General features: G+C 41.7%; 1 protein-coding gene across 1 annotated transcript in view; it reads right to left on the bottom strand.

The window, feature by feature from the left end:
- Positions 1–16,811, bottom strand: part of MACROD2 (mono-ADP ribosylhydrolase 2) — an 837,047-nt gene that overhangs the window by 34,382 nt on the left and 785,854 nt on the right. Inside the window, exons 14-16 of the mRNA XM_042882408.1 lie at positions 10,849–10,926; positions 10,125–10,199; positions 9,078–9,182 (exon numbers count right to left, since the gene is read on the bottom strand). Of these exons, the coding sequence (XP_042738342.1) occupies positions 9,078–9,182; positions 10,125–10,199; positions 10,849–10,926 (258 nt within the window). The remainder of the gene's footprint in view (positions 1–9,077; positions 9,183–10,124; positions 10,200–10,848; positions 10,927–16,811) is intronic.

The following is a 16,811-nucleotide window of genomic DNA, read 5'->3' on the forward strand; positions in this document are numbered from 1 at the left end:
GTACGCATAACACACAAGAAAGGACTTTCAGAGCCCGTAGAAGAGCCCACAAAGGACAAACTGAACTTTCTGTTAAGTAACAGGAAGTCCCAAAGAGCTGCAGTACTGCACCAGTGTTAAGATATCACTACAGCACGATTAATACAAAGGTGCAGCCACGGAGATGGAGGAGGTGAGATGAAATGCTAGCTTCCTCCCTGGCAGACAACTTACAGTGACCAGAAACAGTCGCAGCTTGGGGCTAACGCTGTGGGCTGGGTACGCCAGCAGTGACCTCAGAACACTTGTCTGGCAGTAAAACGTGATGAAAGCCAACTGAGCACAGGAAAGCTATTCCAGATGGCAAAATCTGCTTGAGAACACTCACCTGCCATCTGCACCAGGAAAAGGTGAGGGCACAGAAAACCCGCTGCCAGGAAGTTATGGCTCACAGGCAGATAATAGGAAGAGAATATCTATAGGTACGAGGAAAGGATAATGCTTTGAAGATCTGAATGAGATCAGGTGGGATTTTTCCTGCTCAGGATCTGTAATGGGGAAAGGCAGATTTACTCTCAGCTGGGGTCGTGCCCCACTGAACAACTTGGAGATGTTTCTTCCCTCTGCTTGAGTGCCAGACCCTCCTTGTGCACACCAGACTTCCTCTCCAAGCACCAGGAGCAAGGGCCCCTGAGAAGCCACAGCACAACAGTTCCTGGCAGGGCCAACATCATGGGGCTGAGCAGCAGAGAAACCAGAGCACAGCTGAACCAGAAAGATGGCATCCTGACAGACCTGTTAGCATGAACAGTGGCTAAATGCCACCATTCTGATAGGAGAGCATGGTAAACTGCTTACCCACACTGCTGGGCACAACCGCAGCGACAAAGTTCCTAACAGAGAAGGGAAACATACATCCACACCCACAAAGTAAATCCCACAACATACACTGCTTGCTTTGAGTTCATTCCTGTTCTGATCCCTAAATAAGCAAAACTCCCAAATCATCTCCCCTACCCCTGCTGCTTGTTTTTAGTTCACACTGCTACAGTCCCACTCCGCTCATTGTGCTTTATGACAATCATTGGTAAATGCAGTTTCTTTCTCTGTCTGAAGTGTGTGTGCCACCTGCACGTATGAAAGAGCTGTAACACAGCACAACAACCTGGGCAGAGGGGCATCTTATGCATGCTGCACATTATATATAATGTAAAGTGTGGGGGAGCACAGAATCTCCAGAGTCAGTTCAGCAGGATCTGTGCACACCCCACCCTAGACAAGCTTTATTAAAGGAGGGGAGAGTCCAAAATGAATCAGACTGAAAAGGTTTGATGGATCTATTCTGATTTAAAACCAAAAGTCTTACTGTCGCAAATGGGAACGAAGCCTGCTGCTCAAACAGAAACCTCGGGAGCTGCACAGTATGCTGAAAACAATGGTGCCATTTCTCTGAGGGTGCTAAACTTGATTTCCAGATACATTATTAACTACGATGCCATCTGTAAAACTGCAGCCTTTGGTCAGTGAGCTCTCTTTTTTCAATTATGCTACAGGAAGAAGTTTCTAGGATGTCAAAATCTCTCCCTCGATTCCTTTCCTTGCTATTTGATATGATTTGAAAGATACGTGTTTCATTTGCATAAAGTACCTCTGCTTCTCAGGAGATTTGAATTAGAACCAAAGACTGGTAGACTTGAGCACCACATGAAATATGAATTCCATTATCGTTCCAGTTTTCATATGCTAAAAGGGCATTATCAGCATCTTAAAGCTCTTTAAGCCTTGTAGCTCAGAAGTACAAAACATGTAACATCATGTAATAATATTGTAAACATATGAGGACTTTGAATGACTTCATAGCATCTGCTTTTCGGTGGGATTTTATGGCTTTATATTATTTTGGCGTTCCTACCACTGGAAAATAAAAATGTAAATGGCACTTTAAAATACGTCATTAAAAATATCCCTTTTCTCCTCCAGCTTCTCAGAGGATTTAATCTTTCTGTTGTTTGTTTTTTTTTTTAATTATTTTTTGTATGTAGAAGAGAGTTCTAAAAAGTATTATTAGATTGAACACAGAATGTATTTCAATGCAGTACTGTAACGTGAGTTAATTAAACTAAACAAAGGCCACATTGCCAACACTTTCAAAGGGAACAAAGAGATGGTATTTTTAAATGAAATAAAAATTGACAATTCATAATAATATCTCTATTCTGATGACGAAGAAAGCAATCAGATACACGCAATAAACCTTAAACACTATTATTGTTGAAGCAGTCCCTTTTCTTGTATCTTTTTCCCTTTCTTCTGCCTTTTTGTCTTATACTCCACCATCAAGCCTGATAACATAAAATGACTGTGACGGCAGGTGAAATGCCTAAGCTGAGAATTCCTTACATTTTCCACTTTCTCTTAGAAAACAATGCAGAAAAAAATATATCGTTTGTCACTGAAAGAGATGAAAAATAATTAAAACTTAGAATTGATCTTGCACCACCTGTTCTTTGCATACACTCAGGCAAGAATCTGATATATGGAGAGTAATGAAAAGAAACAGATTCCTTCTGTGGCAGGAAAAAAAAAAATGACTTCTTTCCCCCCAAGGAGATTGAAATCAATATCTGGAGCAGACTGCTGACAGTATAATAACCACCCATCCTGCTCATGCACAGCGTTGCTCAGTACAACCCACACAGCACTCTTAGGGAAGGTTTGCGGGGGCCTGCACCCTCCACGAGCAGGGAAGGAACATCGTTTTGGGCACCGTGCACTGATGTGGCACGACTCTGCTGCTGCACCAGGTGCTCTTTAGAAAACAAAAATCCCAGCACCTCCTCACTCCTGTTGCTGCACACGGCTGGTCATGATAGCCTGCAAGTGAGACTTCCTCCTGTTAAGCTTGCTGGTCCTCCATCATCACAGAATGGCTTGAGTTAGACCTTAAAGCCCCCCAGCACCAACCCCTGCCATGGGCTGGCTGCCCCCAACCAGCTCAGGCTGTGCAGGGCCCTATCCTCTCAAGTCCTGGAAGGCTGCAGTGAGGTCTCCCATCAGCCTTCTCCTTTCCATGCTGAACAAGCCCAGATCCCTCAGCCTTTTTTCACAGGAAAGGTGCTCCAGCCCTCTGATCATTTGTGCCCATCTCTAGACCTGCTCCAACAGCTCCACTTCCCTCTTCTTCTGGGGTGCCCAGGCCTGGACACAGCAATCCAGTGGGGGCTCATGAAGGCAGAGCAGAGGGGACAACCCCCACCTTCTCCCTGCTGCCACCCGTCTGTTGATGCAGACCAAGATGCAGTTGGCCTTCTGGGCTGCATCAGTGAAGCACCTGCTGAGAGCACCTAACCTTTGCCAGTATGAGAGCCTAGAAACCTCCCAGTCTGGCACTGCCAAAGCTACCACAGATGTAACCACGGGCCCTGGGTCCAAAAAACCACTCCTCTTCCACAAGCCGCATCTTCTTCCAGCGGAGCAAAGAAAATGCTCACACACAGCCACTCACAGGCACATCACCTCACCTCTGCTCACAGGCTTTCAAACAAAACCACCCCAAACCTGGATCCACGTAAAATATTTTCCATGCATTCAATAAAAACAACATATTGTTTCGAACTTGAAAAAAACTGTGGCGTTCCTCCCTTATCAACAGTTAGCTTTAGCCAGCCTAAAAGATTTTCCTGTCCTTTGCAACATCTATTTGCCATAAAAATAACCTGAATATACTTTCTGCCACTTTGAAATCATTGTAGCTGTGGTAGAAGTGCTTTTCACTGGAGCTGCAAATGGAACTGCCCTTGGACCAATACAGATGGACCACAGGAGGCTGACGAGCAGAATTGTGGGTGCCAAAGCTCCTCGTCTGGTTGACATTTCAATTGTAAAGCTCACCTGAGTTCTGTGAAATTCTCCAGAAAATAAAGGCTTTTAAAGGGAGACTTCTTAAACCTGAAAGCACTTGGATGAAGGCACTGTTTTGGCTTTCTAGTCATAATCTGGTTACTGAGTGCTTCCAGCTAATTCCAGCAACAGTCCATCTCTTTAGCTCGGCTTTGGACATCTGAGTTTAAAAACCAATTTCCAAGTTTCTATTTCCACAGAACAGCCAGCATTTCTCTGCAAAAGGCCCAGAGGTGCACCTTTATTTTTCTCTGCAAAATATCAATACATGTTGGAAGCATATTGTTAAAATACATTCCAAATTTATGGCAAGACTATTCTGCAACAGCCCATAAAATGTCATCCGATCCATCCAGAATGGGTTGTTATCAAAGACCAAACATGTTGTATCTGAATTAGGATACTTTACTCCTATTCTGGGGGGGAGGAATTGAATAAAAGGAGTTGGAGCCCCTGAACTAGCTCTTCAGAAGCCACAATGCTCCCACACGTATTTGCTTTTCTTCCCAAACAAAAAGAAAACATCTCTTCTGAAGATGCGTACAGAAGATTTGTTAAATCTCTTTTTTTCCCTAAGACGTCTGACCCATCTGCACTTGCAACTGAGAAGAAGTTCAGTTAAAAAAATAAATGCAGTTACAATTGCCATGACTCAAGAATAAAGATGTCAGATTTGTCATGAAAGATCTTCCTCCACAAGTACCTTGTTTCTCTGTAACTACAATGCCATATCAGAGAAAGGAATTCTTTTGACTATATTTACAGCTGTACCAACGCAACCACTGCACCAACAAATCATAAATGCCTGAGAATGAAACTGCAAAAAATGAAGAGCTCTTTTCAAAGCTTTAGAATATTTAAATCTCTCCAAGATTATGCTTTAAAATCATCTATTTTGGTATACAAACGCCCTTAAAACCCGGTTAAGCAAAGAATGGATGACATGACAACTACAGAGTAACATCCGCTCTCACGATGAAGATTCTTGAGTAAAACTGGGTTCAGCTATGATGGAAATCAGGCAGAATTCAAACTTTAAATAGGCAGTGACCAAAAGTCTGGCATCAGAGGAAATCATGTATACTGCAAATGATTTGAAAGAAATAAATCCCTACAGTCCATTCACAAGCATCCTTTAACATCACACAGCTCGTGTGTGATGGTTATTACAGTTCTTCAAACGTGGCATTCAAACAGGCCAGGATGCAACTACAGAGAAATACCAGTTGAACAGGCTGGGTCTTGCTTGTAAGCTAAATCCCCGGATGCTTCAATACCCTTTCTGTAGGTTCTCATTACAGTACTTTGTTCCTTGATAGTACTTGAGCAAGAACCTGTTCCTGCACTTCTGGACTTGTCCAAAGGAAAATAAACCTATTATTTTCCCAGAAAGACCATCACCCAGCCACAGGTTCAGCAGTGGTACCACTGTGCCACAACAGCTATGTAGGAGTGGCAGAATGATTCCATCCCTTTCCTTTTGCCCACCATCTCTTACACAGCTCCAGTGATCAGAATGAAGCTGTCAAGACTTTCTTGAAACCAGGAACTGTGCTTTGTGCTCAGAACACAGCGACAGGTGAAACTGGTGGAGAGAAATCCCAAGTCAAGTTTAAATAATGTTAGAAGCAGCACAATAAGACAAAACGCTTTAGCCTAATCACAGAGAAGAAAATTAATGGCTGTTTCTGTTATTATTCTCTGATGGAAAACCTGTCCTCCAAAGAGTTCAGCAACTTCAGCAGATGACGAGTGAGAGAAACTATCACATCCAATGACTTTATGTAGGGGGACAGAAAGAAGTCGGAAATGAAAACGATGGGGGGGACAGCAGGCTTTGAGTAGGACATGCCTGTGTATTCACACATGCTGTACACTGTGCTGTAGAAAGACTGATCTGTTTGAAACTGAATGCACAGTCATTACAACGTAACAAGACTGAATGCACGGTCATTACAACGTAACAAGACTATTTCTATGCATACGGATAAAGGGGCAGCCAAGTGGCATATTAAAAACATGTACACCTCCCTAGTCAGAAAATAGGTCAGTGATCACCACTTATCCTGCTTTTTAATAAAGGGATTTGAGAATATTCCCTAATCTTATAACAAACACAGATTTTCATTATTCTTTTGTGAACTAGAATGGGCGCATTAAAGTAGTTGGAAAATAATATTTAAAAAAAAAAAAAAGGCATCTTAGCTTGTCTTTTTGGTTTTGTTTTTTTTCAGGTGCTCCCTAATAATATATAACTTCAAGTTACAGTAGGAAAAAGGGAATAATTGGCACACACTGTATTTTATTACTGATCTTGGAAAAAGCCACACCAGGTTTTTATGAAACACACACTGCTTCACATTGTTACATTCTTCAGGGTAATCTGGCTTGTTTCATATTTCTGGCAATAGGAAAGAGCGGTGAAATTGCAAAGACTTTGATTCTCCAGTCCTCTGGGCTCCCGTGCCCCAGAACAGGATTCACGCCTCCTTGGTAATACACACTATGGAGCTGTGAAGCCACACCAGCCATACAAAAAGGACACTGCAAGCACTCAAATCCCTTACTATACACATCAGCTGGTATTAAAATGAGCACAGTTAAATTGGAGGCGTACCTACAGCTTGTGAAAAATGACACACACCGCTAAACCATCAAGAAACAGACATTTTTTCAAGGCAAACTTTCCAAGGATAACTGACAAAAAATTCCAGCTAGCTTCAAAGCCCCTACCAGTAACTAAGCAGAAATCTAGCTTAGGGTTGGAAAGGGGACCTTGAACTTTGCTGGTCAGTTAGTGGCTTCCATAGCTCCAGTTCTGGAGACAGCACAGGTCACACAGATGGCTCCCATTTATCCAGTGGCTACCAGTGAATCAGAGAGAGGGGAGAGGCAGTTCTGTGCCACCCCTCACAAGCTGGGATTAGCTTGGTAACACAAAAAGCAAATACCAGATGTAGAACAGAGAGATCGGGTAGCTGATAGTCCAGTAGCTGCTACATGCAGCGAGGCACACAGATCTAATACGGATCAAAACCACCGTTGTGACACTTATGATCCAGTTTTATGACTGGATTTCTATTGAATGGGAACTGCAGTCCCACTTTAGCTCTTTTCCAAGAGTTCTCAGGCAAAAAAAATGCTGTTTTCTTGTACATCAAATGCACTGTGGATGCTGCTGGAAAACAATTTAACTGAATTAGTTCATGCAAAAAGGGTTACATGAAATAGTGATACATAGTGCATCCCTGGTTTATGCCCCATAATCTCTTCCCGTTAAGAGGAGACTCTCCTTGGGCAATATGTATTGTTTTACCAGTTTGAATTTCAGCTGATTTTCTGTTTTTTCAACTTTGTGTCCAGATCCATTTTGCATCATGGTGGACTTTCAAACCTCCCATGGCTGAGTGTGTGCCCACTGACATGGAAAGCAACTAACACCACCAGCTCTGAAGGTACCCTACACATTCTTACACCCATAAGAGAAAAGGACTTGCAAGGAAAAGTCTTAATTTCCTTTTCCTCACAAAAAAGGAGAAAGCATCAATTTATTTTCCCTGATCCCAAGACAGCGCGCTCAGAAAAAGCTAAAGAAAGTATCTATACCATGACTTAAAAGTGGTACTACCCTGCACACAGACTCAGCACAGCATCCCCTCTTACTATGGAGTTTAAATCAATGAGTCTTTCTATGAAATTCAGTAAGCTTTGGATCAGACACATCTTATTCAGGAGCAATATCTGAGCCCGCGTAGAGGAACATGTTCCACAATGTCTGGAAAGAGCCTTTTACTTACTTAGCACTTGAGCCTTTTAAATCAAGGGCAGGAAAGGGAAAAGTGCCAAGAACAACCCTTTTCTGACATTACCTCCTTTTCTTTAATGTTGCATATTTTAATACTAGGTAGAACAGATGGTGAAATACAAGCTCTCCACTGAGAACTAAATGACAGTATCTAGCTGTAGGGGACAGTAAAGTATTAAAGAGAAGGAAATGCACAAATAATGAAAGTACATTTTGTCCAACTTGCTTTTGATGAGACATAAAATAAAATGTAAATAATTTCTATTAGGAGGAAATTAACATAATGACTTTGGTATTTGCAATCAGAGTGAGCTTGTATTATATAACCTGGATTTGTAATTGAAGTAGAGCAACACCATTTACCTGGATCTGAAGTAAGAATTACACGAATTCTGTTTTCACCATCAGTAATACAACACAAAACCAATACTATTAGCATGACTGATAATAAAGAAATGTGATTAGTCTCAACTTGGATTGGCAATAAAAAAAAGCAGCAGAAATGTTCCTCAGCTGTACGTGAACAAAGAGGTTCTATTAACCTGAGTTTGCAGTAAAGAAAAGCGTCAATAAAACTAACACGGGTTTGCAATTAAGCTGGTGTCAATGTGGCTGGGAAAAGAAGTTCATAATTAGGACAACAGTGTTAGTATTGACTTGAATTTTCACTAAAAATCATGGCTGGGTTTTAATTTGGTACTGTAAAATTCATCTCCATGCTTTACAGAAGGCGACTGTATAATTATCAACTTGCAGTTACTTTACAATTAGAATTACTTCCATAATGTGTTCTTTTTTATATAACCATGTGTGTGTTATAAATGGGCTCCCAGAAGAGTATCCAACACAGAAAATTAAACTTCCAAGTTTCTTTACAAAGGCATTAGTAAGGATTTAAATGCTTTACCCTCAGAAAAAAAATGACTGCTTCAGCAAGACCTTGTACTTCCGCTCCAGATATTGGTTTCCTTATTAGAATTACTAGTTTTAGTTAATTACTAGCTACATCTCTATTAATGGTCTCACAAATCATTTTGTGCCCATTTGTTGTAAATACTCTCGATGCTTCTAGTGAACATGATCAAGAGAGTACTTAAATGGACGTAAACGGGTTGTTTAATCAGCCTTGGGCACATTAATACAGAAAGCCAACAACATGAAGCGTGCTTAAAGTCACTTTGGAATCTGACTATGCACTTTCTTGCACTTACTTTCCTATTTGAGTGCAAGTCTAACACACCAACACAACACCCAAAGATAAGGAAGAAATGTCTTTTTTCTTTTTTTGTAAGAAATTTCTTTTATGTGCTATTTCCATGTTTCCTCACAACAGAAAGGAGAACGTGAGCCCAGCAGAATTCTCTACCTCATTCTATTTTATTAGTAGACTTACCTCCTTTTTCTTCTTGTACTCCTCCTCCTTCTTTCTCTTTTTCCTCTGCTCTGGGAATCAAAGGTTTCTCTTCTTCTGTTGTGTCTTCTTGGTTCAACAATGGCTCTGAATAAATTTGATAAAAAGATGAACACTATGGCTTTTCAGAACTGACACTGCATAAAAGGATTAACAGATACTAGAGAGATTATCATTAAAAACACTGGAAAAGGATCATTCCCCCCAGGAGGACAGACACAATAACCATCTTGGAGAAATGCAGGGGGCTGCATTTGAGAGCAAGGCCTTGATCCTCTAACGTGCTGAGCTTTCTGGGATTTAGTACAGAAAGCCCCACGTGCCTGACTTCAGTTATGGGCCTTTACCAGGACTCATCACCAACCCAGAGACACACATACCCAAGCCCTTTTGTTGGACTGGGGTCAGAGTGTGCTGTGCTCCAAATGCACAGGACTAAGTGCTTGTCATGAGGAACAGGAAACACTGTTCTCATTTCTCTGTCTAAAAATGGCAGTCATTAACAACTCAGCCTTTCTCACAGAGAAGCCATTGCTACTGCCCTGCTCTGGGTTTGTCTAGTCTGGAGAAGGGGAGGCTCAGGGGAGACTTCATTGCTCTCTGCAACAACCTGAAAGGAGGTTGTGGCAAGCTGAGAGTTGGCCTCTGCTCCCATGTAGCAGTGTTAGGATGAGAGGGGATGGCCTCGCATTGAGCCAGGGGAAGTTCAGGTTGGCTGTGAGGAATAATTTCCTCTCCCAAAGAGCGGTGAGGCAGTGGCACAGTTGCCCTGGGAGCGATGGGGTCACCTGGAGGTGTCCCAGAGCCGTGGGGATGTGGCACTGAGGGACGTGGGCAGGGGGCACGGTGGGTTTCTGGGGATGGGTATACGATAGATGATCCAGTGGTCTTTTCCAATCTTAATGATTGTATGATTCCATAAGACTATTTAGCTCCACAGTTTAGCTTTAGTAGGTATTGAGAAGGAAAGGGAATTTAAATGCTATTGGTAATATCTAAGCATTAACTAGCTTTATGCATATGCAGTACCTTCTATTTCCATGCAGGAGCTTTGGGAATCTGCCCCGGTTTTCATCTCCTCCTCCACAGCATCCTCCTGTTGTCCTGTTAACGTGACAAATTGAAAATGACATCAGCACGAGGGCTGTGCACATGCGATGCAGGTTCAGCAGGCACAGCACGAATCTAACAGGCAGCATGGTACTCTTCAGCCACACACTGCTTTCTTCTATTAAATGAACAACATTAGAATTATTTTATATGTGAAAAGACCACTTACTAAGCTTCAAGCGTTAAGTATGTTAAATGCCTGGTCAAAACTGATCCTGAATCAATTTTTTTTTTAATTCTTTCATAGCTCAGCCTCAGCAAACTGTTTATCACAGGAGCTGCTGCAAAGCACCCGTGCTTGACAGTCAGCTTATCAGAAGGAACAGAATAATCCCACAGGCTTTTAGAACAACAGTGACAGAGGGAAAAAGAAAAGAAGAAAAAAAAGAGGCAATAACAATGATGCTATGCACTCTGGATCAATGTGGTTATAAACCTGTGCATTTGGAGATGTGCGTCTTTGCCAGCAGTGCCAGAAATTGCTGCACAAGCCTGATCTGGAATAGAAACACTGCTAGCTGGAAGCGCTTTCCTAAGGCAACAGAGGTCAGGCTAAAACCCAGTGGAGCCTGGAAATGGAAGAATCAAGGTTCCCAACTGGTTTATTACCTGTATTTTCAGGAATTTTCAGAGACAACTTTACCTTGGGCTTGATCTTGCTCACACCCCATAGGATGTGCTGGGTCACTCTCCCTCGTGCCTTTGGAGACTTTCAGGGAGTCTGAGGAAACAGCAAACACACAATCACATGTACTGCAGTGGTTTTAGGCTGGAAAAGTCTGTTTCTTTCCTCAGACACTGGCAGCCCGAGATTTGTACTTGGCATTTTGATACTCAGGCAGCATTTCTAGCTGTTTAACCACAGCCCTGTACACTGCAAATACGTTCTCATGGGTCTCAATTATTCAAATTGATTTCAGAATCTGCCCACTTACTGAGTAGCTTCTGGCCTTCAGAAAACAAAATAAAACAAAACAAAACAACTTTAAAAAAAGAGTTGTTGAAAATAAGAAGTACAACCAAGACTTCTATGAACTGGGTGTCACAAAGACACTATGAGAAACAAAATGAACCACCTACTTGATAAATAGACTACTTTTCAGAACAACGTCAGTACTCTTCAAGGTTGGATTTTCACAAGGTTGACAAACATTGAGTCTTAAATCCCAGTGCAAATCCCAGCCTCACTGCACCAAATGACAGGATTCCCAAGATCACTGCCGTGGCCAAAACTCCTTTTGCTTCTGGGGAGTCCAACAAAACGAATTGCCCGAAGCCAAATCCTGAACCAGTGGCACAGTAAGCTTTAAACTAGACATTATAAATCCAATCCCTAAGCTATCTGTGGTCTTCATAAACACAGTACATTATTTCTGTTGTGTCAAACAACATTTTGTGACAACAGCCACTCCTTAGTGATGTATGAAGTGCAAAGATCTACAGCGTATGACAGTAAGTTACTCAATGACAGTCTTGTTATGGCTCTATTTCTAGATCATCTCTTTCTATAATGCAGCAGAAAGAATCTTACAATATGTAACACCAAAGGATGCTCTGGTAAAACTCTGTTCCTGAAACTTGCCAAGAAAAATCTCCAATGGGTAAGTGGGAAAGCTGGGTTGTTAACATCTGATCCAAATTTAATAATCTGTAGAAAAGGTATGCACTGAAAGTGTGTGCCTTTAATTAACTGCAAATAATCCCCCAAGGCAAATATTTAATTACCTGCACAGCTTCTTACCTCTTTCATGGCATGACAATAAGTTTATAAATCCAAGTTTGAAAGTAGAATATCTCACTGCTGTACAAGTTGCTAAAATTTGCTCTTGCTGCACCTTTTTTCACCCTATTGTGGACTTAAAATGCTCCTTACTGCTATCAACTGTGCTGGACTTTCATACTGGAATGTCCCACTGTGCTGTGAGTTGCAAGGGATTACTGTACCAGCCTGAATTAGAGCAAAAATCAATTAGAATCTCATCAAATTGCAAGTTCAGTCAAAAAATGAGTTGAAGGACCTCTTGGTTTTCCGTGAGAATGGCACTGAAAATCTGAAGGGAATTTGTCAACGTCTAGGACAAACTTTAAACCCATTGACATTCTGGTTTCACTGATGTCTTTGACAAAGTCTTCAGGATAACTAGCAAGTCAAAGTCTGCAGCATTTGCAGTTCATATTCAGAATTACTATAATCTCTTATTTGAATGTTTGTAAATGGTAGTGTGCTGACAAAGCTGGAATCAGAAGTCTTCTGTCTTAAGCGCCCCAGCCAGGGCCCTCCCAATAGTCAAAAGTGACAACTAAGTGTGATATTACCTGCTTTGGGTGGGAGGGATGCACAGTTGTCTGTCCCACAAGGTCCTTAAAATTATTTCATCTTACATTGATTGCACAGTACTTCATACTGCCAGACCTGTGCCTTTAACCTCAGCCCACAGGTGCCACCTTTTCTCCCAGAATGAGGAATGGCTCCAATTTCATGCAAAAATCAATCCACAGCATCAGAGGAACAATTACACGCTTTGGTCAATAATAACAAATGGAGCTTAAGGAGCCCTGTGCTTCACAGATACAAGCTCCCCAGTCACTGTTGTTTGTTGTGAAGCATCGTGTAGCTCATGGCAAACTATACTCACTGGGCAGCATGGGGAGCTCCCTGCATTTCCACCCTATGTCACTGCCCTCAGCCAGAGACCACTTATGCCATTGGACACATCTTCAGATGTTCCCACAACTGTCTGCATGCATTTTATTCTTAGGAGGCTGTAAGTTGGTGTTAAGCTTTCATTTTGGATTTAAACAGTTTTCTAATTGTTCCAGGGTTCGAGAAAGCAATTTAGTTGCACAGGATTCAAAATTATTCCTGGCAATACAAAACATTCATTTTGCCCATATTATTTTTTTGTCAAGCGTGCTTGTGAAAAGAGCAGAACACGAGCAGGAGTTGCTGCCTCTCTGAAATGAAGCCTCCTGCTCCTACCTCAGCAGCAGAGATCGGCCCTTGCATTAGCATGTAGATTCTGAGCTTCAAAATCTTTAAGGTCAAGATCGTATCAAAGATTTCTTCTTTTCAAATGCTAATACTAGATCAAACATTCAAGCCCAAAGGCCCAAAGATGGATTTACTTTTAGGATTTACAAGAATAAAACAAGGCAAAGGAAGAAATCCAGATTTATGAAGAAAAACTCAGCCAGGCACGAATAAAAACATAAAACTAAATGTGCAGGTAAATAAAAGCTGCTCCCAAATTGGATATGAAACAGGAGCGCAGCATCCATTTCAGTTGGCAAGCAGTGGTGGGAATCCCACTAATGCTGAGCATATACAACTTTCTATCTCCAAGACTTCAGTAGGGTAGAGGTATTCCTCTGGAACAGCTGGTCCTCTATGCTGACTTAGCCCTTTAGAGCCATACAGAACTGGGCATAAGCCAGGATGATAGTCCTAAATGATTCCAGGTCTGCATATGCTCTGGACATCCCCACAGCCTTCATCCATCACTAAATGCCTGGGGAACTAAGTCTGATTTTTAAATAGCATAAAGCAATGTCAGTTGTCTCCTAACACAGCTACTCATCTGTCAAGTTGTAGTAGGGAATCCAAGTCAGGATATGATTTCACAACAAGGTATGCTTACAGATCTTTTGATAACAGATGCTGGGCACCATTTGCTTTGGGTATTGACACATCAGAGCTGTAAGGGTTAGTATTCTGCCAACCAGGACTGAAAGCAATCGGTGTTCCTCATACAATACTGTAGCTTGGTTCCTAATGTCATCACTGCTCACACGAGAACAGAACGAACATGACATTTGCTGACATAAATGAATCAAAGATTAGCCACTTTCACTGACCGCACATAAAGTACCGGAGTGCTTGTTTAAGGAGTGACCCTCTGATTTCATCAAAGCTATATTTATACAGTGGCTGCAGTGAAGGTGTCCACATAAGGAGCACACACGCTGCCTCAGCCTGCTCTGCACCTCTCCCTTGTATACAAACAGTTGTACTGTGGGGTTGCGTGGCTGAACGGACCTGGGAATTAAACCCAACCTTCAAAACTAATGGAGAACATATCTGAACTTGAAGTAGGTCACGTTCTCATCACATCTAGTACACTCTGTTCCAATGTACCAACTGTATGTTGAATTCAACTCCAAGAAAATGGTGTAGCTTGCAATAAACTAGCAATCCTACCCTTCCTGCCAATAATCAGACGCTATTTTGCCTTAATACTGCATGAAACCCAATGCTTTTCCTTGTCATTCATAGTTTGTATTTTTTTTACTGTACAAAGCAACACTGCTCAAAGAAAATTTTGCAAATGCTCAGAAGAGGAAAAACGGTAAGATCTGAACGTTAAACGGTTTTAATGATCTCTTAAAATTCACTTCCCCAGCTACTCTCTGTACAGCTTATTTACTGAGTCGTTTCTAATGTGCAACACACCTGGGTCCTGCGCACAGCATAGATAAATCACCACATTTTAGGGAGCGGTAAGAAGATTAAAGAGGGAGAAAGCTGGCCATTATGAAAGAAACAGGTTCAGTGCATTTTATTTTTTAAGCATGATACTGTGAAAAATGACTGGAATATTTCCAGAGTGAAAGAAATCAAGCAGGCGTCTAAAATTACAGGTAATGGTGTGCACGGAGGCTGCCGCATGATTAGGGTATTCTTTTGCCTCATAAACCGAAGAAAATGTGTTAAAATGAAGTACTATAAAACTGTGATTTATAAGAAGTGAGGGAGATATTCTTGAGCTTTGACTTTAAAATGTTATTTTTATATCCACTAAGATTTCATTTTAATCTATCTTTACGACAGATTAGATTTATTTGAGCCCGAGTTTATACGGCCTTGGTAAAACAGACCTTTTTAGGAGCAACAACCTGTAGAGCAATTTTCCCAAGTGTTCAGGTGATGGAGCGGTTCATCTCCACAGGTGGGGTTAAAGTACATCGCTCCCACTCGCTCCTGCTTCGAGCTGCAGGAAGGACATCTCCTCTGACCTCACCTTCTGCCCACAAGAGAGAGACCAGGCTCAGCTGGTCTGATAACCGCGGGCATCCTGCTGCATGGCAGGGCCTGCTGCACAGAGCACTGGGAAAGGAAAAAGCTGAGAAAATCCAGGCTGCCTTGATTAGACCCTTCCCAGGAGAAGCTGAAGGTAGGAGGGAGAGGATGGGAGGAATAGGTGCTCCCATCGGGCTGATGGGAGCACAGCTGGATGGCTTCAGGTCAGCTAATATTTAAAAATAAGTAGGATTTAAATAAACCAGCTAAGGAGATTAGTGTCAGCTGTTGCGGCTGCCTGTACAGGGAATGTTAGAGCAGAAATATCTCCTCAGTAGTTTATGGTCTGAAGACACAATGCTACGGATTGGTGAAATTAAAAAAGAGAAAAGAATTGCATCACGTTCAATTCAAACCCTCCATTCTGGAGGGTGCTTAGAGAAGAGGCGTTTGGTTGGATGCTGGTGATTGAAAACAAAAACCAAACCACACCGTTTAGCCTGTGCTATTTGTTTCCATAGATATCATCCCAATCAAGGGAGAGAAAAATGTTATCTCCATAGCTGGCATGCAGAGGCACAGCTACATTTGGGGGTGTTGAAACTCTTCTATTTAAAAAGGCTCTTTTTCACTTACCCATAATTGAAATTTTTCAGGCTGAAATTTTCCAGGCCTAATCATAGCCCAAGGGTGAAGTAAAAACATTTCATTGGTAGCTGCTGAGTGCTCAGCACTTCTGAAAATCAGGTCATTCATTTAGATGTCTTAATATATACTTAAGAGCTGATTTTAAACACCTTTTTTTGAGCACATTGGCCTTACAGTCGATTTGTTTCACTCACTTATCAATGCCTAATTTATGATGATTTACACAGCTACCCCGAATTGGAAAATTCTATATCTCGTAGTTTATCCCTTCTCTATCATTTACATCTTTTTGATGTCAAGATTTTTCCAAGGTGAGAACTACAGCTGGCCAAACACAAATTACACAGCCATTACATTTTACAGGCTTCTGGGTTGCACAAAGTGAATTTTTAGGGCTAATCTCTAGCCCAGGCATATACCTAATACTGCTTCTGACAACATAAACCCTCCAGCTGTCTGAATCTGACTCCATTTCAGAGAACACAGAAATACAGTGACTTGCTTTAACAGCACTCCTGCAGGAGCACGGAATTTGGTGAACACCTGGAAATAATTAATTGCTACTTTATTTTTAAAATTGATTAGCATATGATTTAATTTAGTTGACCTTCATACGAAAATTCAGTGCTTACTCAGTGCTAATGAATTAAGATCAGTGCATTGTGCACAAGAAGTTTCCCATGATTACATACATAATGGGAGTTCACCCTTTATCTACGCTCAATCCATTTCTGTCTCTCATTTTCCTGTCAAAAAGCCCCACCACTCAGTCATGGTAAGCAGCAGTCGGCAGGATGGGTATCTGAGGAGATACACACTCAGGTGCACTCAGTCCATCTAAAATGAGTTGGAAGTCCCAGCACAATCTTGTGTGGAGAGGCATATTAGGCTGAGTGCAGCCTGTCTGATATGTGTTTTATCTGCTGCATAAACATTAATGA

The sequence above is a fragment of the Lagopus leucura genome, unplaced genomic scaffold (genome assembly GCF_019238085.1).
Source record: "Lagopus leucura isolate 7727_CA_CO unplaced genomic scaffold, USGS_WTPT01 Super-Scaffold_73, whole genome shotgun sequence".
NCBI lineage: Eukaryota > Metazoa > Chordata > Aves > Galliformes > Phasianidae > Lagopus > Lagopus leucura.